At 63.2% G+C, this 21,218-nt stretch overlaps 2 protein-coding genes across 3 annotated transcripts in view; one reads left to right on the top strand and one right to left on the bottom strand.

Annotated features, from left to right (window-relative positions):
- Nucleotides 1-13,660, top strand: part of GRAP (GRB2 related adaptor protein) — a 20,189-nt gene extending 6,529 nt beyond the window's left edge. The window contains exons 3-5 of the mRNA XM_024753135.1: nucleotides 4,104-4,226; nucleotides 10,254-10,422; nucleotides 12,349-13,660. Of these exons, the coding sequence (XP_024608903.1) occupies nucleotides 4,104-4,226; nucleotides 10,254-10,422; nucleotides 12,349-12,534 (478 nt within the window). The 3' untranslated portion in view covers nucleotides 12,535-13,660. The remainder of the gene's footprint in view (nucleotides 1-4,103; nucleotides 4,227-10,253; nucleotides 10,423-12,348) is intronic.
- Nucleotides 13,661-13,663: 3 nt separating this feature from the next.
- The window catches only part of SLC5A10 (solute carrier family 5 member 10), a 53,996-nt gene continuing 46,441 nt past the window's right edge, over nucleotides 13,664-21,218 (bottom strand). Inside the window, exons 10-15 of one of the 2 annotated variants that reach the window (XM_024753114.1) lie at nucleotides 20,736-20,843; nucleotides 18,459-18,609; nucleotides 14,692-14,860; nucleotides 14,353-14,568; nucleotides 14,102-14,159; nucleotides 13,664-13,985 (exon numbers count right to left, since the gene is read on the bottom strand). In XM_024753114.1, coding sequence (XP_024608882.1) covers nucleotides 13,879-13,985; nucleotides 14,102-14,159; nucleotides 14,353-14,568; nucleotides 14,692-14,860; nucleotides 18,459-18,609; nucleotides 20,736-20,843 — 809 coding nt within the window. In that variant the 3' untranslated portion in view covers nucleotides 13,664-13,878. The remainder of the gene's footprint in view (nucleotides 13,986-14,101; nucleotides 14,160-14,352; nucleotides 14,569-14,691; nucleotides 14,861-18,458; nucleotides 18,610-20,735; nucleotides 20,844-21,218) is intronic. The other variant, XM_024753122.1, reaches the window with a different exon arrangement.

A 21,218-nucleotide genomic window follows, 5' to 3' on the forward strand; every position in this document is an offset into this window, starting at 1 on the left:
CCTCAGGGCCCCCCTCACCCCCAGCCCTGAAGCCAAACGTCCACACCCAGCCTGGCCGAGGCTGAGCTGAGCTGCCTGCAAGTCCTCAGCCCGGCCTCCCGCCATCTGTCTGGGGACCCCCGTCTCTTCCCCAAGCAGAGGTGGAGGACAGAGATGTGAGGACTTGTCCCAAGTGGTGGCAGTCGGGGCCAGCCCAGGCCACGACACTAGGACCTGGGACACTGGAGAGCATCCCGGTAGGGGCCCTGGATAGGACAGGGCCCTGGGCGCTCAGCCAGCGGGGCCCCTGGCTGCTGTGTGGCCTCAGGCAGACCCCTGCTCTCTCTGTTCCTCAGTTTCCCTACCTGCAACACAAGGAGGGCCAAGGCTCCTCTAAGAGGCCGACTCAGCCCTGCGCTGGGGTGGGGAGTGAGGGGTCGTGGAGGGGCAGGAAGGAGGCAGACCTGTGGGCAGGGGAGCTGACATGGGCTGAGCAGGGTCTGGGACAGGGCGGAGAGGGAGCCACGAGGAGCCCAGGTATCCTCGGGCTTGGGACCAGCTGTCCCAGGGAAGCCCCCGTCAGACTTCCAGTGCTGAAAGCCCTGTTCTCGGCCCCGGAACAGGCCTAAGTGGCCAAGAATCTGGGAAAAACCAAATGGATATTCACAGAGTGGTGGCTGAAGTAGCCCCAAGTCACAGTCGCTCGCTCGGTCATTCGCCGAACACTGGCCACTGCCTGAGGGGACTCACCTGGGTGATGCTGGGGACACGTGATGAGATGCTGGGGTCAGAGCAGTTGTGTCCTGTGGGAGAGACAGGACATAAGGAAACTATGACAAGGGAAGGCGGTCAGCATCGAGATAATTAACCAGGGAGGGCTTCTCAGAAGAGGTGGCAACAAGTGAGGTTTTGAAGCATGTGTGTAGGAGTTAGCTAATGAGAAAAAGAGAAGGGCATTCCTGGGAGCGGGAACGAGAACCCCTGGCAGTGGGACCAGCAGGAGGGCCTCAAACGCCCGGTGGAGGGTGGTGGGAGCCATGGAGGCATTTGAGCCGGGTGGGGAGTGGAACTCCTGCAGAGGTGAAGGCAGGTCAGGGCCTGTGTGTGGCTGTGGGGTGGACGGGAGGGAGGTGCAGGGCCAGGGTGGGGCCTGGAGGTCACTTCCTCTTTACCGGTCTTCGAGTTATTTCCAAAGCTGCCACCACCTCGGACTTCCTGTGCTGGGCAAGGGCCCGACCCACCCAGGTCCCCTGCCTGGGCTCCAGGCCCGCAGGGTCCCTCTGGGCTGTGTGACCTTGGGCAGGGGCCTGTCCTCCAGCCTTAGAGGCTTTCTGTCATAAAGGGAGAGAGACAGCGAGAACCCGGCCAGGGCCAGGCCAGTGGAGGACACGGAGGGAGCGGGAGCCTCTGGGGGGAGGCTGTGACGCGGTTAAGGCCAGGAGGTTGGGAGGTAGGAGGCCGCTGAGAAGCCCAAGCAGTGGCTTCTGTTTGCTCAGGAGGAAAGAAGAGCTGAAAGGTTTTGGGGCCACGCCCGTCGGGGCAACGCTGGTGGTTCAGGCAAGCCTCCACCAGGGCAGCTGGGAGCCATGGAGGGTTCCCGTGTCTGACGGCCCTGGGCTCCCTAGGGCTGGCTCTGGCTGCGTGAGTCTGGGACAGAGTAGGGATGGGGGTCAGGCCGCATGCTCACCTGCCTGAAGCCGTGCGCAGATGCATCCTTGGCTAACCTCAGCCCCTGCCCTGGCCCCGAAATAGCAGTGGGGAAAGTCCAGCTCTGTGCCTGACTCAGCCCGTCGGGCTCCAGGGTGTGGGGCGGGGGCAGGGCAGGGGTCCCAGGGGGCCTCGTGTCTACACCAGGCCACTCCTTCCCTGAGCTCCACCATCACCTCCGCCTGCCCAGGGAGCCCACGGAGGGGGGGCCGTGAGCCTCACGGGCAGGGGTCACCGAGGCACCTGACGCAGCCGCGTGGCCGGTGGGCGTTGAGGAGGGCTTCCTGGAGGATGGCTTCCTGGAGGACGGCTTCCTGGAGGACGGCTTCCTGGAGGAGGGCGTGGTCTGCTGGGCCCGGAAAGTAGAGTAGAAGTTTGTTGGGAGGGCCGCAGACAGGCTAATGGGTGACACGTGGGAGGAGTTCACAGCAGCAGCGGTGAACACCTGCAGGCGGCAGCGCCCTCCTCCTCCCAAGGGCCCTGCGAGCTGAGTGCTCTCGTCAAGGTCTTGTGGGCAAGGAGGTGGCGGCACAGAGAGGTTGAGTGGCTTGTCCGGGGTCACACAGCTGGCAAGAGGCAGAGTGAGATCTGCCGCCAGTGCTGTGGGCCCCGGCTGTGCTCACTGGGAGGGGATGGAGGAACTGTTAAGAACAGCTGGGGGAAGGGGGTGGGCTGGGGGAGAGTCGGAGGCCAGAGAATTGCGGAGCAACTTTTGGGGATCCCTGCCCTTCCCTGGGCCTCAATTTCCACATCATTAAAATGGGGACTAAGCGAGGCGTCCACGCGTGGAGCCAGCTGTGCTCTGGGGCATCGGGAGTGCTGCTTTTCCGGCACCCTGTCCCCGAGCCACCGAGGACCTGGTCGGGGCAGGGCGGGCCTCCTCGAGGCTGCGGTTGCAAAATCCTTTGAGGGTGACAGCCGCCCACACGCTGATGCCTCCTGTGGAGTTTTGTGGGTTCTTTGGAAACTCCCACGCAGGGCCCTGTTGGACCCCTGTTCCTGTGGCAGCACTGCACCTGGGGCCTGCTGGGGGCTCCCCAGAGGAGCGCCCTTCCGGGGCCCCCTGAGCTCAGCCTCTGGCTTGGAGGCCTCATCCGGGACTCTCAGACTCCAGAGACCCAGGCCGAGCTCTTGGAGGTTCCCTGGAGCCCCGCCTTCGGCCCCCACCTCCACTGCCTCCCCTCCACCCGCCCAGAGATGGGCCTAGGGTCCCCCCCATTTTGGGGGTCAGCGATGGGCTAGAACCTCACTTCTGGGTGGGGGGCTCTGAGACACCATGTCAGGACCAGGACTTTATTTCGGACTGGAAAGCAGGCAGAGAGGGAGCCGGTGGCACTGCCACTACTGGCGGCCCCGGGCAACAGGCTCTCCCTGTGGCCAGAACCAGGGAGCCGGCACCCGAGCTTCGTGTCTGTCCTCCTGCCCCCGCCCCGTCATCACCTGAGAACATCCGGGGGCCCAACCTGCCCCGCACACAGGCCAATCACGTTAGTAAAAAGCCCTCGGAGGAACTGCAAGGGCTCACACGTGGCTGGCGGGTGGGGTTCCCGGCAGGACCCGGTCTGTGTGCACCTGAGCCTCTGTGCTGGGCCTGGAGGGCTCGCTGTCAACATCCTGATACAACAGGAAAAGTTCTGCCTCACATCCGCCCGGGGCCACGCTCAGACTCAGGAAGCTCGGTTGAAGGAGGGAAGGGAAATTGTACAGGGAAGGGAGGCTCCGGCGGCCCTCAGGGCACCAAGGTCCCACCGGGAGACTCCACCTGCTCTGGGCCTCAGTTCCTCCACTAAGGGACTGGGCTCAAATCCAGGGGCCAAGAAGCCAGCCAGAGACCACCTGGACCCTCCGAGGGTGGGTGAGCCCCAAAGAGCACAGTGGGCAGGGCTGGAAGAGAAGCTGGATCCCAGCCTCTCACCCCCAGGCCCTGCCAGACCCTTGGCATTTACAAGGCACCTTCTGTATACCCAGTTCTGTTTGGTCAGAAAGAAAAGGGACTTGAACCTGTGAGAAAAAGTCCAGGTGGCCTCAGGCCGTGCATCTGTGAAATGGGTACAGGGAGAGACCCTTCCTCACCAGATCAAAGCTGCTATTTTCTGGGGGGGGGTCATCTTTTAAAATATTTTTTTACTTTTAAGAATCTGAAATGGAAAAGCCCAGCTGGGGTTGGCTGGGTTGGGGTTCACCGAGGTGTGTGTTTGCCTGGTGTGGTGGGAAATGCTTGGGCTCAGGAGCCAGAATGCTGGGACTGGGCCCAATTCCTGCCTTTCACAGCGCATGACCTTGGCCTCCCTGGGTAAAGTCGGTGCCGTTGTATTTCCTGTGTCTCGGGACTGCTGTGAGGACCTGGCAGTGTTGGGTGGCTGGCATAGGGGCAGGGTAGCCTGGCCTCCCCCGCCTCACCTGCCCCCTCTCTGCAGGTGGTACTCGGGCAGGATTTCCCGGCAGCTGGCAGAAGAAATTCTGACGAAGCGGAACCACCCGGGAGCCTTCCTGATCCGGGAGAGTGAGAGCTCCCCAGGGGAGTTCTCCGTCTCTGTGAAGTGAGTTCTGACCCAGGGTATGTGGAGGAGGGTGGCCAGGGACAGGCCTGCAGGGTGTGGAGGGAACGACAAATGCCTGGAAGCAGGCAACCCTCTGGGGGTCGGGGATGATGCAGACCCCAGGGTGTGGCCCGGAGCAGGAGGGTTCCACGTGGCTTGGGCTGGCTGTGAGGCCTCGAGCGCCGGGCTGAAGGCTTGGCCATTGTTCTACAGCAGCAAGTCACCAGGGGAGATTGATGTGGTGGGGCTGGGGGTGGGAGAGCAACAGGGCACCCAGGGCAGGTGTCCAGGATGTGCTCCAGACAGGGTTCCCCTGTGTGCTACATAGTGGACAGGATGGACCCTGGGGCCAGGCTGCTTGGGTTCAGATTCTGGCTCTGCCATTTCCTGACTGTGTGACTTTGGGCAAGTCCCTTAACTTCTCTGTGCCTGTTTCCTCACATGTAAAATGGGTTATTGCAAAGAATATATGAGTCATTCTATTTAGAGCCATTAGAGTAGTGGCTGGCGCGGAGGCAGGGTGGCAGCCTCTGGGCAGCTCAGGACCCAATCCCAAAGGTCACAATCGGGCAATGGAGGAATCCAGGCTGGAAGGAAGGGGCAGGAACTGGGGTCGGGGGAAAAGGGGTCAGGGCCCCAGCTGGTCTCTGTCCTTCCTACTCCCAGCGCCTGGAACAGTAGGATCTAGGTGCAGCAATTCAAGGAATTGTCACTGAGCTACATGCCACGTGCCAGGCTGTTCTAGGGACTTGGGAAATGACAGTGAAAAAAAACAAAGTTGCTGCCCTTTGGGGTTTATATCTTAGTGGGGGAGGCAGACTGAACACATGAAAAAAGGAGACAAATGAATATAGCAGGAGCCAGTGGGCAGGGATCTGAACCTGGCGGTGGAGGCCGCCTGGGGCCCAGGAGTGAGGATCCGGAAGGAGAGGCTTCCAGGCAGAGGGAACAGAAATTGCAAAGACCCTGGGGTGGGAATGCGCCTGGGGTGAGTGGGGCAGAGCCAGCAACGGGGGGTCACAGCCAGAGAGATGGGCCTGACAGGTCCCGATGGGAAACCCCAGGGCAACAGGGCCCTGCAGAGGGTCAGCCCAGGTGGCTCAACCTTTGGGTGTGTGTGTGTGCAGGACAGGGGAGGAGTCCCCGAGGGAGCGGGGGCCCGGGGTCTCCATGACGCCCGACTGAGGGAAGTTCAGTGGCAGCAGACACTCCACAGGGTGGAGGAGGTGACATCTGAGCTGGGCCCCGAAGCATGAATAGGAGTTTGGTGCACAAAGAGGGGAGAGGGGATGCCAGGCCCAGGGAACAGCGTGTGCAAAGACCCAGAGGTGGGGCAGAGAGAGGTGGGCTTGGACAGCAAGGCATTTGTCTGACCAGGAGGGGAGACAGGCAGTTCTGCGGAGCCAGCACCAATGCTACCTTGGGAAGGGGCTGTGGGAGTGTCCCTCTGAGAAATCCCAGCACATGCCCCCTCCCCCCCACACCCCAGGCATCCTGGCCAGGCCCCCTCCCCCAGCTCAGAACCGGAACCTTGGGCCCCAGGGCTGTGGTGTGCTCACAGGACCACCAGGTGGCGCCCTCCAGCTTCGGTTTCGTCCCCCGGGGCTGGGACCGGGTCCCGCCCCGACTCTGGTCCGTCGTCTCTTACGGGGGGGCCTTTCAGGGCCCTTGGAGGGCCACTGGGCAGGGATCAGAGCAGGAAACAGACTCAGGGCAGCTAGGAGGGGGGATTTTGAGCAAGAATCTCAGCTCTGGTACTTCTCCTGTATAACCCTGGGCAAGGTACCCCAGCCTGTTTCCTCGTCCGTAAAATGAACATCTGTGTAAGGTTCTTAGCGTGATGCTGGCACACGGCGAGTCCTCCCCAAATGCCAGCTATGTAATCATCACCATGTTGACCCTCCCAGGGCCACACCGCGCCTCCTGGCCCACGCCCCAGGGTCCCGGGCTCTTAGCAAAGGGCCAGTGGCCACGTGGGGGCGGGGAGCCCGTTTCTCGTCCTGGCCTTGCCCTGGACCTGCTGCGTGACCTCAGCAGATCCCGTCCCCGTCAGCTGTAACGGCCTCATCTGCAACGTGGAGATAGTAGCCCTGGACATCATGAAGACCAGTGACCCGATGGCCACCCTTCTGGGTGACGGTCACGCAGATCCGTGTGTGAGAGCATTTCCGCCCTCGCTGGCTGCGCTCCTGGGGACTCTGACCGCGTAGGCGTGGCGCCTCCTACACGCTCGTGCCGAGCCTCATAAAGCTGTCAGAGGTGGGGTTCACGGGCCTTGTTCTGCCTCACGGAGTGATGGTGGCCGCGGCTGGCTGCCCTTTACGAGTTTCCAGGGGGCTGCCCCCTCCACCTCTGGGAGCACGTCTGAGCTGGTGGCCAGCGGGCCGGGGCAGGGGCACACTGCCTGGGCTGTGTTACTTTCGCCCCACACTCTGATCCAGGCTGCCGTGGACACATTTCTGTGTCAGAAATGATGGTTTGCTCCCAAGTGAGATGTTTTACTTCTTTTCAGGCCAGGGGTGCCCTGGAGTCAATGATGTGTTTGCTCTGCTGCCCTGGTCGCTGAGCCCCTACTGTGCGCCAGGCCCTGTGCCTGGTGCTGGGGATTCAACCACCAACAAATCGGACGAAGCTCCCTGTCCTTTAGGCACTCATGTTCCACTGCGGTGACTCACAATTTTATACATGTATGTATGTATGTATGCATATATGTATATATATATATAATTTGCTAAATGATTAGTAAAATATATAAAATCTTTGAAGATGATAAAGGCTCTTGGGAAAATGAAGCAGGAAAGAATGGGGGGGCACAATTTTATGCCCTCAAAGACAGGGAGGAAGTGACCCTGGAAGCCCAGTGTGCAGGTAAGGAAACAAAAGCTCAGAGACGTGCAGTAACTTGCCCAAGGTCACACAGCCAGAAAACAGTGGAGCTAGAGCCCACTGACCCTCTGTGACCTGAAAGACCAGGTCTACCGTTCCACTCTTCTTCCCTGAGGCCTAAAGACCCAGGGGGAGTCTGTCCCCACCGGCAGTCCTAAGGTCAGTTTGATTCTATCTCACGTTGGCTGCTGGAGAGGGAATCCACCCCCTCCCTTTTCACAGACGGGAAAACTGAGTCTAGAGAAGGGCTATGCCTAACGGAGATCACCTAGTGGGCAGTTAGCACCCTGGCCTCCACCCCGGGGATCCACAGGCCCTGACTGGGGGTGGGGGTGCGGTGCTGGGGCTCCTGACCTTACCCCAGCCTTGTTTATCCTCCCTGGGCTGCCGCTGCCACTCTCACCTCTGCTGCTGCCGCCACCAAGCCGGAAGAACCTGGTGGGCAGGACCGGTGGCTGCTAGCATCAGGCCCGAGTTCATCCTTGGGGTCTTCCGACAGCCCAGGGGCCAGGCCCAGCCCTCAGCCCCCTGGGTAGGTGGGCATGGGGGTCACACATAGAGACAAACACACCCATGGCGGCTCAGACAGGGATGTACACGTCTGGTCCCTCCCACAGAGCAGGGAGAGACACATGCACACACCCCAGGCTCTGCCCACTGTGGTGCACCAGCTCCAGGTGCCCCCTCTCCTGGCCGCGCCCGGGCCAGCCCACCGCCCCGTGACCCGGGTCCGCCCTTCCCTCCAGCTCAGGAGGGCTCACCCCGCAGGGCCATCCTCCTTGCTCAGGGGCCATCTGGACTCAGACTCGGGCCTGGGGAGGCGGGAGACAGGCTAGCTGGGAGAGGGAGAGACTGCCCAAGTGCTGGGTCCTCGGGCCGGTCACATGGAGGCGGGTCACTGGTCAGGCCAGGGGCTGGGGCAGCAGGACGACCACACCGGCTCACAGATGCGGCAGCCCAGCTGGGCCCCGCTTTCCCACCACGAGCCACGCACAGGCTGGGGGGCTGGACCACGAGAGCATCCCAGGTTTGAGAATCTGCCGATTGTCAGGTTGCAAGGTTCTAGAACTCCTGGGTCCCTTGCCCCCTTCCCAGGTCTCGCCCCCTGACCTGGGTGTGATCCGGGAATGCTCCGTTCTGGGTGACCCTCTGGGTAAGATAAGCTTTTGAAGATAAACTTCAAACACCAAAGTGTTCAGGGTTGTGCTCATTTGGGGCTGAGATCTTTTCAAACCTCCCACACTCTCGTCCGCCTCTTACCCAGAGGACGGGGGCCGCCCGCACCCCGGGCTCCTTCTCGGGGCCGGCACGGAGTCAGGGCCTTCTGCCTCCCAGAATACGGTCCAGGGACCGGAAGAACCCTGAGCCCGCCGGAACAGGACACTAGGGAGTCCCAGGCTCGGGGGCGGCCCCCAGGGCCGAGGCTGCAGCAGGCCAGATGGGGCGGGAGGCACCTGCCTGCCTGGCCATCCTCCTCCCATCCCGGGACGTGGACACGCACATCCCACAGCCGACAGAGTGGCGGCTTAGCCATCTGGGAACCATGCCTGCTGACGGCACACGAGCGGCTTTGTCTCGGGCTGGGGATGATGGCTGTGTCTGGTCACAGAGTCTCAGGCCTTCTCTGGCCTCAGTTCTGTGCAGGGAACTTGCTGCCCTGAGAGTGGACACGTGTTAGAGGGGCTGGGACCGCAGCTCAGAGCTGGGAGGGGAGGGTCCAGGAACAGTGCAGCCCATGAGCACTGACCCCTCGGGCCATGCTGCTTCGCCCCTGAGCCCAGCCTCTCCAGACTGGGCTAGAGCTGGGCCGCCTCCCGCCTCCCTGCCTCTGGGTGTCTGTGAGCAGCGGGTTACAGGCAGGCTGTACAAGGGGCCGAGGAACCCAAGGAGTCCCCGGACTCTGACTGAGGGCACCTGAGGCAGCTTGCAGAGGTTGGGCCATTTTATGCGGGCCTTGAAGCATGAGTAGGAGTTTGATTCAAGTTTGGAAGAAATAGTGTGTTTTTCAAGCCTGGAGGCATGCTTGAAAGTGGAGAGAGAGGTTCTGTGTGGTTTGGATCCTTGACTTGGGCAGGGTGGGAGGATTCCCCCCTCCTCCCACCCCAGACACACACACAGAACAGAAGGTATTTACCTGGAATAAATCTCTATCTTAAATCTTGCATCTTAACCTTTAACAAGGCAGCACACCAGCCCCAGGGCTGATAGGTGGAGGGAGTAAGCCACAGGCAGGGATGGGCAACTGGGGGGATGGACACCATACTCCTGTCCACACCCTAGAAACACTTGGACTGTGGGCCTGCAGGAACTCAGGCTGCCCCAAGCCTGCACAGCCCGTCCTGGTCTAGAACGTGCTCTGTGTTCCAGGCAGGTCCCTCTGCCCTGCTGGCCGGTCTGGGAGACACAGGCTATCCCCTCTGCTGGGCTGGAAGGCGCTTGGTGGTGGTGGGTTGCAAGGCTAGGCAAAGGCTGGGAGAGGAGGCATCAGAGAGTATTTGAAGGAAACGAGGCTGGACGTGTCATCAGAGCCAGAACTTGAGACTGAGGTGTTAAGATTTTGCCCTGAGGGCAATGGGGAGCCATAGAAGGTTCTTGAGGTGGGGAGAGAATGTGGGGCAGGGAAGGACAGGAAGCATCCCACAGGCCTGAGCTCCTCTCACACCGGTGGCAGGATGGTCTTAGGACTCACCCCTCAAGGGACTGTAAGGGCTGGGAGGGGACGAGGTTGGGGAGGGAGAGGAGTGTTCAGGCTGGGGGACGTTGGAGAGAAGAGATGCTGGCTGACCACCTCTCTCAGAGAACCATTTACTGTTGCCAGTACACGAGCACTTCCCCAGAAGGGAGGTATTACGAGGAAACCGAGGTTCAGAGAAGTTAAGTGATTTGCTTTAGGTCACACAGCAAGAAAGTGGCCTGGTCCAAGGCCCACATCCTTTACTCCACACTCCACTGCCCGGCGGGGACTCACCGTGTCTTTCAAGGAGCCGGTCAATGGGGCCTGGGACCCCCTCCCCCCGCTCCTCTCCTCCTGACTCCAAGCCTCACCTGGAGAGAAAAAGGCCTGGTTGCGGGGGGCAGGGACGGGGGGAGGGCCCCAGCCGCCTTGGGCCCCTCTGAGGTGGTCTGTGTCCTCTCCCCTAGCTACGGGGACCAGGTGCAGCATTTCAAGGTGCTGCGTGAGGCCTCGGGGAAGTACTACCTGTGGGAGGAGAAGTTCAACTCTCTGAATGAGCTGGTCGCCTTCTACCGGACCAGAACCATCGCCAAGAAGCGGCAGGTCTTCCTGCGGGACGAGGAGCCCCTGGCCAAGGTGGGCGAGTGCGGCGGGCGGGCGAGGGGGCCTCTCCGCAGGGCCCCGACCCCCCTTCCCACGTGGCGGGAGGTGGGTCCAGCCCTGCTTCTAAAATCCCGCCCGGGCACTGCAGGGAGACAAGCAGGGCTGGGAAAGGGGAGGCGGGGAAGGAAGGGAAGGGGCAGGTGGAAACTCCCCGGGTAAACTGAGCCTGCTGGCTCTCAGCCAGGAGCGGTGCGTGGTGCCCAGTAGGTGCTCAGTGGTTGTCTGTTGACTGAGTGAAGGTACTGACACCGGCTGAGCCTCCTGGCCCCACCTACAGGTAGGACACTGAGGTTCAGGGAGTGATGTGACTACCCAAGGCCACCTGCCGGGTGGGGTCCGTGCTGGCTTCTGCTCCGTAGGGCGCGGGGCAGTGTGAGCGCTCGTGGGCAAGGTCCTGGCCGGGTGGAGCGGGGTCCGGCCGCCCGGGTCCTCATAGTAACAGCGATTTGCCGGCCAGCTCTTTCGTCCAGGGGCCCCGGGGACCAGCTCTCACGCTCATCAGGATGACGACACCAGCCAGTGGGCTTATTAGCCCCGACGTGCACTTCTACTTGGGAGGGGGTGTCGGCAAGGCCTGGGGCTGGAGGTCGGGACCCTGGACAGCCCAGTGAACTCGAGCTCTGCAGAGGACGGTGGGCACGGCTGTGGCCAAGGCCTGGGGAGGGGCTGCCGGGTCGCGGCTCCGGTCCTGCCTGTTCCTAGACTCCACCGCCTCGCCACGTGTGACCTTAGGGCCAGTTCATCCCTCACCTGGGCCTCAGTTTCCTCTCGGCCCGGTAGGGTGAACCCTGGGATCTGATATGTCGGGGAGTAAACAGTGTCTCGGGAGGAACCCCTGCCCGCACTCGGCCTGCTCTGCCCGGCCTGCCCCTGGGGGCCGGGCCAGCTCTCAGCTCAGTCCCAGGGGCTCTTCGCTCCAGTCCCCGCTGGGCCTGCCTCTCAGACCTCCATCCCCTCCCGTCGCTGCCTGGGCCAGCTCTGCCCTCGGCAAGTGTGAGGGGGCCAGGATGGAGCTGGGGGCTGCCGGAGGGCTCCCCAACACCCACCACCTTGCTCTGGCCTGGCCCCGGGGTCACCGGCCCTGCAGGGCGACTCCAGAGCTGGCTCAGTCCCCTGGGACCCACGCCCCCTCTTCCTTCCTGGGCAGAGAACCGCTAATTAGCCTGTCCGTGATGCTATGGCCCGTGCCGGCTACGATTCCGCAGGCTTGGGGCAGAGAGCCTGGTGGGCAGGCCGGGCTGGGGCACTGGCTGTGACCCTCATGGTGATGTGCCAGCAGGGGGCCCTCGTCTAGCTGCCATCTGAAGGGGGAGGCAGGGAACCAAGGCCCCCAGAAGGCAGGGACTCACCCAAGGTCACCTTGGGGCATAGACGGGACTGGAACCAGGCCTGAGAGAGGAAAGCAGTGTAAAGTGACATCCTTGCCCTCGAAGCCTGGCCAGGGGCAACAGCAGTGAACTGCTCGTAGCTACACATCACTTTATGTTTATAAGGCCTGTTCCTGTGGTTCTAGGGCCTGGGGTCAAAAGTTATCACGGCTGCTGCAGAGCGTGGGAAGAGATCCCGAGACGGGCAGGGTCCTAACCAAAGTCCCACGCTGAGGCCCAGGACTCAGTGGCCCTTGACCACTGGCCCTGTGGTCCCTACTGGGCCGCCAGGACACTGGCTGTGCCCTGCGTAGACACAGGGTCTGTGCTGCAGACATGCAGGGGGTGGGCAGCGGGAGGCCCACGGGCGGGGTGGCCATCGTCTGGAGCTGGATACAGAGCTGAGTTTGACCCCAGTTCTGCCCGAAAGACCCCTTTCCACCTGTGGGAAATCGCTTATCTTGGGGCCTCCGTGGGGACAGCCCGGCGGGGGCTCCTGAGGGGCCCCACTGACGGCTTCCTCTCCTCGCAGCCTCCCCGGGCCTGCTTTGCCCAGGCCCAGTTTGACTTCTCAGCCCAGGACCCCTCCCAGCTCAGCTTCCGCCGCGGTGACATCATCGAGGTCCTGGAGCGCCTTGACCCCTGCTGGTGGCGAGGCCGTCTCTGCGGGCGCATCGGCTTCTTCCCGCGGAGCTACGTCCAGCCGGTGCACCTGTGACCCAAGTGGGCCCAGGGGCAGAGCCAGTGGACCGGCCATCCACCGGGCACTGAGGTCCAGAGAGAGGACACAGGCACCCCCAGCCCAGGGCTTTGGACTGCAACGTAGGCCTCCTGACTGTCCGGCCGGCCTCCTGTGCTTCACGTCAACTGGGACGGGCCCAGCGCCCCGGAAAGACCGCCTCATTCAGGGCCCCTGGGCTAGGGGAGCTCCGGGGCCTCTGCCAGCCTCTTCCCATTGGCCATCAGCTGTGTGATGTTACAGGGTGGCCGGCAGGGCCCGCTCACTCCAAACACCAATGGCACCACCCCCAGGGAGGGCTGAGGACGCCTGGGTTCCACCTGCTGGGGGCTCAAGCCAAGGAACCACGGGCTGGGTGGGTGAGCACCCGCTGGGCCTGCCATCCCCTCCATCCAAAAGCCCCAAAGGCTGGCTACCGGGGAGGCGGCCAGGGCCCCGCACACCTGTGCCTGGAGTTGCTGGACAGACTCGGAGACTTTGGGCTCCACCTGGGATCCAGCGCCCCCGCCCACCACAGACACTTCGCGGGAGGCTGGAGGCCCTGAGGGAGGGCGGACAAGGGTGAAAGAAACGGAGGCTGCTACTCCTCCGCTGGCCCCGCGGGACGGACAAGCTCTGAGGGGCCGGCCCTGGACGCGGCCACCTGGGAGACATATTGTGCAGGCCCAGGTTCTACCCAGACCAGGGCCTCGGGGAGCGTGGGGGACTACAGCCCAGGTGGGGAGTTGCGGTTAGAGCTGGGCTCTGAGGGCCAGCGGCATCCAGAATGGGGCGGGCAGCCTCGGTGCAGCCCCAGCTTGAGGAAAGGCAGGGTGCCCACGGGGAAGGGGCCATCAGCGCGGTCCCAAGCAGGGGAGCCTGGGGCCCTCGGGGCGCAGGCAGACCGAGGGGGCTCGGAAAGGGCTTTGAATGCCAGGCCGGTGGTGGAGGGGCGGTGAGCAGGGAGAGGGCGGCAGGTGGGATGGGGCCGGAGCCAAGGGAGGGGGCGGAGAGGGGCTCCCTCTGCCCAGCGCTGGCCCGAGACCCTGGAGCCCTGAGCTCCGGCAGATTCGCTGCTCACGACCTGGGCCCATGAACTCAAAATAAAAACAGTAGAAGAGTAAAAGGATGCTCATCAGAAACCTCATTTTCTTTCCAATTACGACTGCTGTTTTTGAAACATCACACATTCTTTTTTCCCATTTCCTCCCTAATTTTTCAGAGCTTCTGCTTTGCGGGCTCAGCCAGCCCCTGGGCACTGACCTGCCCTGTGGCCACGAGGGGCGCCACCCTCCTCTGGGCCTCCGTATCCTTGGTGGGGAAGGGGGGCGTCCGGGGACGGTGTCAGGCGAAGTAGGCGTAGAAGAAGACGTTGACACACACGAGGAGGATGGCGTTGAAGCCACAGACGCGGGCCCAGAAAGCATGTTTCTGGGATGCTCGGGGGTCACCTGGAGGGGGCGGGAGGCGGGAACAGATGAGGGCCACAGGCTCCCACCCGGGGCCCTTGCCTCCAGCCCCGCCGTGGGTGGGAGTGAGAGGGAGCGCCTTAGGGTCACACACACACCTGTTTTGGCTCCCGAGGGCAGGTCCTGAGCCAGGGTCCACCAGGTAAGGTTCTCGATCTGCAGGGAAGGGCGAGGGTGAGGGTGAGGGTGGCGGGACGGGGGTGGGCCCAGATGGGATCAGGGGTCAGTCAGTGATGGCGAGAGGGCAGCCAAGTTCAAAAAGGGCCAGGAACCAGGGCCAGATGGGGTTACGGGTCAAGAGCTAGAAAATTCCTGAGTCGGAGAGGGTCAGGGGTCAGGACAGGCTCACCTGGATGCCCTGGGGGGCTGGCGTCAGCAGGCTCCCAGCCACCACCACGGCCCCGCTGAGCACGAAGAGAGCCACGGCAAAGTGCAGGTAGTGGATGCTGTGGAGGATGGCAGGCCGGTCCTCGGGGTGGCCGCAGGGTGGGGCCGGGTGCAGGAACTCCAGCACCAGCCTGGTGGCGCCCACCGCCAGCCCCGCCATCAGGCCCCAGAAGGCCCCCTGGGGGGAGGAGGCAGGGCAGCCGGGGCCTCGGGAGGAAGGCCAGGCTTCCCCCCGGCCCAGGCACACAGGCGGCAGGGGGAGATGTGCGCCCAGCCCCACCCCAGCTCTCCCCAACCCCACCTGCTCGTTGGCCCGCCGCCAGAAGATGCCCAAGACGAAGACCGCGGTCACCGGGGGGGCCAGGGAGCTGGTCACCGACTGCATGTAGATGAAGAGCTGCCCACTGTTGGAGCCCTGCAGGACCGGGATCCAGGCCACACTCACGCCGATGAGCACCACAGTGACCAGCCTGCGGGCGGCAGCAGGCAGGCCGTCCCTCGAGACCTCTCCTCAGCCCTGCCTCGCCTCCCACTGGTCCCTAAGGCTTGCTCTCCATCTGTCCCCTGCTGCTCCAGCTCCAGCCTCCTCCCTGGCCCCTGTCCACTCCTCCAGGGACGTGGCCGATCTTGCCCTCTCCAGACCCTTCCATGGCTCCCTGCCGCTGGCAGGAACCGCCCCTGACTCAGCCTGTGTTCTCACGCTCATCCCTGGGGTCTCACAGTGGCCCCCGTGGCGCCCCGGTTCTCCTGCCCACCTTCAAGGCACCGTCCCAACCTCTCTGTGCTTGCTGTCCATCTCCCACTCGCGGCGGCAGCAGCCCCGTCCTGCTAGTTCACTGCTGCATCTCCCGGCACACAGTAGGTGCTCAATACACATCCTTGACTGCATGAATGACCCCCTGCCCTCACATTCAGGCCAGACTGACCTCCCAGCGTTCCTCTAACCCTGGTGGGCCTTTGAAGGAGCCGTGGCCTCTGGTTGGCACCCCCCACCCCCTACAGCCCTTGGTTGTGGACTCACATCCACTACTGGGCGACCTCCAACCGGAGTGCAAGGTTTGGAGCCCAGCGGTCTCAGCTGCGAATCCCCTTCCCTGGCCCACCCTGCGTGGAATCCTCCTCTCAGCTCCTGCCTGCCTCCCGCTGGGCGTGCTCCCCCCCACCGCCCCCGCAGCAGGGACACCCTTCACGAGGCATTCATGAGGAGCCCACCGGAGAGCAGGGTGTGGCTTAGGGACCCAGACTTGGTGCCGAGCAGGCCTGGTTCCTGCCCAGCACCCAAAGTGGCGCAAAGAAAACAGATGAGCCTGTTATCCTGTGCTCAGGGCTGTGCTGAAGGAGCCCGGAGGAAGCATCCATCCAGGAAGGCTTCCAGGAGGAGGGGACCCTGCAGCTTTGAAGGGGTGTGGAACCTGGCTAAGGGGACAGAGCTGGGGCGAGGTGTCCATATGCCTCTCCCTGGCTGAGAGCCCCTCGGCTCTGTCCTGGGTCAGCTGGACGCCCCTTACCCTCAGAGGTGGGTGATGCGTGAGACCCCCTGGAACCCCGGACAGCACAATAGGAATGACGGAGGCCATGTGTGCAGCTGGGGCGGGCCCGCCTGCCTCCTGTCCTTCCCTTCCCTTCCACGCCAGAAGGAGAGGGTGGAGGAAGGAGGCACCCTCTTGATTAGGGCTAATTAACCCTCCGCCTGGCAGGCAGCCAGCGCTGCCCGCTTCAGAGGCACAGGCAGGCTCCACCCTGCCCTCCTCCAACAGGCCCCGCGTCCAACACCAGACTCAGCATCTCTTGTGGGGCTGGTCCTCTCCAGCCCGGCCTAGAGTGGGGCCCTGGCCCTCTTACTGCCCCTCTTGGGTTTGGTCTGATGACTCAGCCGCCACCAGGCTGTCAGAGGGACCCCAAACCCAGAGGCTGTTCCTTCTGCCTGGAATGCCCTTCTCAACTCCTCCCCGAGCAAAACCCCCTTGTCCACCGAGGCCCAGCTCAAGAACCTCCTCCTCCAGGAAGTCTTCCTGACACCCTGCCCCCCCGACTCTGCCGTCAGGATGACTGGCCCCCTCCATTGCCCCTGGGCTGCAGCCATGGTTGCAGGGGAGCCCCTCAAGGGCTGGGGGGGCTCTGAGACCTCTCTGGGTCCCCTATGTTGCCCAGTTTGATGCAGGGTCCCAGGGAGGGCCAGCAGTAGTGGACTGAATAACAGAGAAGGGTGGACAGAAGGGGCTGCAGGGGAGGACCGGGGAGTGGGGCTGGGGGCTGGCAAAGATCGGGGCCCCAGGCATGAGGTGGTCATGGCCCCAGGCTTATGATAGCTCCTCTGGCCCCCCCAACCTGAGGAGACCTGGGTGGGGGTTCCCCAGCGTCCCCGTGATGGCCTCATCCCAGGCTCAGGGTGCCCTCTGCTGCCCTGCGCTCTGGGAGTCCCATCTCTCCTTGGACTGAGGCTCCAAGGATCCAGAGCCCACACAGCTGGAAACACAGCTTGAACAGCGCTGTTGGGCAGGGAGCAGGCTGGAGGCGCTGGGGGCTGTCCTGGTGCTTCAAGACGGAGGCGTGGTAGGGCTAAGCCCTGGCCGCACACCCAGCACTGGGCCCTTTCCACCCCACCGACCTGGCAGCTGAGATAACTGGGGCCCAGAGAAGGTGAGCAGCCCGGCCCACATCACACAGCCGGGTGCCCACAGGCAGGCTGGCAGGGCCCGGGGCAGGCTTACCTGGGTGGATGGGTGAGAAGGAGGGTCAAGGGTGCCCTGTGGGGGGCTGAGCTGGCATAGAGGGAAGACCGGCTCAGGACTCTGGCTTCAGGTGGGAACGGGAAGCTGGGAAGTAGCAGGCAGGGGACGTGGAGCCGCCAAGGGGGGACTGAGGCTACCAGTGTCCAGGCCAGGGGGCCGAGGCACACCCTGGGCGGCACGAGGACGTCTGGGCCCCAGTTCCCGGGAAGCCGGGGCTGGAGGGGCTCAGGGAGGAGCTGGTCCAATAGGGGCTGGGAGGGGTGGTCCAGGTGCTGACACAGAAGCCGCCGGGGAGCCGAGGGAGAGGCTCCCTGTTCTGGACGAGGTCTGAGCTGCACCTGAGCTCACACCTGCCAGCCGGCATGTCCTGACAGAGGCCGGCTGCTTTGCATCACGGGCTGACTGCCTGGAGCTCCAGGAGACCCCACCCTGAGGAGGGGCGCCACAGGCTCCCGGCTGGAGGGGGCACTGCTGCCAAGCCCAGCACCAGAGGGCCGGGTCCCCCTCGACCGGCACAGTGGGGGCTGCATGGCTTGGAGGGAGACAGGCAGGGTGGGACTCCTGAGAGGGCATCGACTCCTCTTCATCCATCACTGAGTTTCACCCCTAAAGGACTCCCGGATACTCGGCCAAGCTTGGGGATGGAGGGCTGTGCCAGGCACAACACCCCTCCCCCCACGTGGAGGGGTATCGGGACACCAGTGGGACCGACAAGGCCTACGTGTGCTATGGGAGCGAGGCTATAGTTCCTGTGGGAGGCTTTGAGGGGAGGGGGCTCATTCCTTGGTCTCAGGTATCAGGGAGGGCTGCCTGGAGGAGGGGCACTTGAGCAGAGTCTAGAAAGATCAGGTGAGTCATCGAGGTAATAAGGAGGGGACAAGTAGGGCTTGGAAGAAGTAGGCAGAAGCTCAGTGGGGCCAGGGGCACAGGGGCCAGAGGGACAGCTATGGTGTGGGTGTGGCTACACCTGAGTGCTGGCTCTGGCCCTCTCTGGGGCAGCTGGGAACCGTCATGGGGGCTAGGGGCTCAGACCTGGGGAAGGCAGATCTCTGCGTGGTTAGGGAAGGGGGCTCTCCCTGGCAGATTCCCTCAGAGATTCCGCTTGGGGTAAGAGATGCCTCCAAGATGGGGGTTGTGGCCGTGAAGGGGTGGCCAGGAGAGCAATGTGGAAGGTGGGAGGGGTAGAATGTTCTGGTCTCTTCTCTCCTCTCCTTCCTGGTGTCATCCTTTCTCCAACTGGCAAACTCCTACTCATCCCTCAAAGCCCAACTCTGCTGGGGCCTCATGGGCTGGTGGTGTGGCTGGGGAAGCCCTCCTCTCAGCCCCTCCCCCATACCGTCCCACCAGCAGTAGCTCCCGCTCCCTGGCACGGGGCCGCAGCCACTTCCAGATGTCCATGGTGAAGAGCGTGCTACTGCTGTTGAAGATGGAGGTCAGCGAGGACATGAGAGCGGCCATCATCACAGCGATCATCAGCCCCCGCAGGCCTGGGGGGACAGGGGCCGCTGTGACCCTGCCCGGGCCGCGCCCCCGCCCCCGGGAGCCCTCCTGCCCAGGCCCCGCCGTCTGACGCCCCTCCAGGTCCCTGCAAGTAGAGGCCCAGGAGGGAGGAGGTGGGGGGGCTGGAGGTGGTGGGAGAGAGACCCTGACATGGGAGGCTGGGGACAACGGCGGGGCTCCCGCGTCTGCTGCCTGAGCCTGCGGGCTGCTGGCAACGGGGATCTGTTCTCAGGCTCTCGCTTCTACAGAGCTTCCAGTTGACAGAGCACTTTCACACCCAGACTTCATTGGACGGTGAGGAGGTGAAAACTCAGAGAGGGGAAGAGAGTTGCCCAGGGATGCACAGCAGGCCAGCGGCAGAACTTAGGGGTGGGGCGGGGGAGTGAGGACAGCCTGGACGGGACCCTCAGCCTGGAGGCCCCGCCCTGGGCAGGCCCAAGGGCCCAGGGCCTGGGGTTTCCTGCTACTTCCTGTGCGTGGCCACACTGTCTTGTTGGCTCTGTGAGAGAGGAGATGTGGTTGCCCAAAGAGGAGACAAAAGCCGCCTCGGTCACGGGCTGAAAACGAATAAGGGGCCCCCACCGAGGTGGGCGAGGCCCTGCTGTGCAAAGCCTGCCGGAGGTCGTGGGCTTGAGTGGGGCTGGGTGTGCAGAGGGCTCAGTGATGTGTAGCTTCAGGCTGGTCGCCTCCCCTCTCTGGGCTTCAGTTCGAGTCTGTCTCCAAGGCTTCCTGTGCTTTTTCTTCAAGTGTCTACGCACCTCCTCCACCTCTGCAGATTCCCTGTCTGTCCTCCACACCCCTTTCCGCCACCCCAGGATAAGCCACCTTCCCTGAGGGCTCAGACTTGCAGGTGCCATTGCTTGCCTGGCCCTGGTTCTGCGTCTGACCTGCTGTGTGACTTCCAGGCGTCCCATGGCCCTCTCTGTTCACAGGCTAACTGAGGTGGGGCCCAGAGGAAAGTGAGTTAAATCATGGTTTTCCTGCAGACATTTCTCCAACCTCCTTCCCTTGCTCAGGGAAGTGGATTAACTTGGGGCTTATTCTCCGCCTATTTCTCACACAGGGAGCTCAACGCCTGGAGAGGGGTTATGGCTCACACGGCTGGGTGTCAGTGAGCCCCCAGAACAGAAGGGGCAGACGAGGCCCCGGGGTGGGAAGACACAGCGCAGCCAAGCCCCGTGCCGGTCAGTTTCCCCGTGCGGCTGCGTTTAATCCCAGCAACCATGCTGAGGGGTGGCCCGGGACAAGTCACTTTCCTCTCTCTGTGCCTCAGTTTCCCCATCTGTAAAATGCAGCTAAGAACTCTGCCTCATAACCTTACATAAGAAGCAGTTTGTGGGCTTCCCTGGTGGCGCAGTGGTTGAGAGTCCGCCTGCCGATGCAGGGGACACGGGTTCGTGCCCCGGTCCGGGAAGATCCCACGTGCCGCGGAGCGGCTGGGCCCGTGAGCCATGGCCGCTGAGCCTGCGTGTTGGAGCCTGTGCTCCGCAATGGGAGAGGCCACAACAGTTGAGAGGCCCGCGTACCGCAAAAAAAAAAAAAAAAAGCAGTAGTCTGTGAAAGGGCCTGACACCCAGCAGGCCTGAAAGAGGAGACAGTGGCAGCCTTTCTGGAGGGACGGGCCAGCACTGGATGAGCCTTGGGGGCAGACCGCCTGAGTTCAGAACCCAGCTTTGCAGTTCACTTGCCACGTGACCTTGGCCAGGGCACCCTGGGTCTCAGTGTCCCCATCTCTAAAGTGGGGATGATGAGGGACTTCCCCGGTGGTCCAGTGGTTAAAACTCCACGCTTCCACTGCAGGAGGCACACACGGGTCTGATCCTTGGCCGGGGAGCTAAGACGCCACATGCCGTGCAGTGTGACCAAAAAAAAAAAATTAAAGTGGGAATGAAGGTCACAGCGCCCAGGGTTCCTGAGAAGAGGACGCGAGTTAGCCGCGTGTGACGCCCCGGGCGTGGCACCTGGCGCACGGTGGGTGCCCTGGGTGTCTCCTATTATTACCACTTTCCTCACGCTATGCTCAGCCCACCTGGATGTCACACAGAGTCACGCTGGATCCAGAGTGGGCTCCACCGCCCCCAGGGCTCCTCCCCGGACCCAGCTGGAGCCTCACCTGTGGGCATCAGCTCCATGACCAGCTTGGGGTAGGCGATGTTGGAGCAGCCGATCTCGGCCCCGCAGGCCCGCAGGCACTCAGAGGGCACCACACAGCCCACGTCATCTGCGCGAGAGGGATGCCTAGTGTCCCCCACCCGCCCCTCGCCCGCCCTCCCTGGGGTGGGCAAGCCCCGGGCTGAGGACAGGAGCCTGGCCGCACCCGCTCTGTCACCATCTGCCACCAGCGGCTGCTCGGCCCTGGGCCTCAGTTTCCCAGCCTGGGTGACGAGGCGGGGGCCGGCCTCAGAGACTACTCTGGCCCTTGACACCCTCTCCTCCGGCCTGCTGCCCATCCCATGACCCCAGCTCCCTGGCCCACACCAGGCCGGCTCCCCTGCAGGGCAGCCCCGCCCAGGTGAAGCGTCAGGTCTCCTTCCCCCCACCTCCTGCCCTCAGCCCTCCTCCCCAGAGGGGCAGGTGGAGGCCCCCCACCCGGGCT

Source organism: Neophocaena asiaeorientalis, unplaced genomic scaffold (genome assembly GCF_003031525.2).
Source record: "Neophocaena asiaeorientalis asiaeorientalis breed wild unplaced genomic scaffold, Neophocaena_asiaeorientalis_V1.1 scaffold540, whole genome shotgun sequence".
NCBI lineage: Eukaryota > Metazoa > Chordata > Mammalia > Artiodactyla > Phocoenidae > Neophocaena > Neophocaena asiaeorientalis.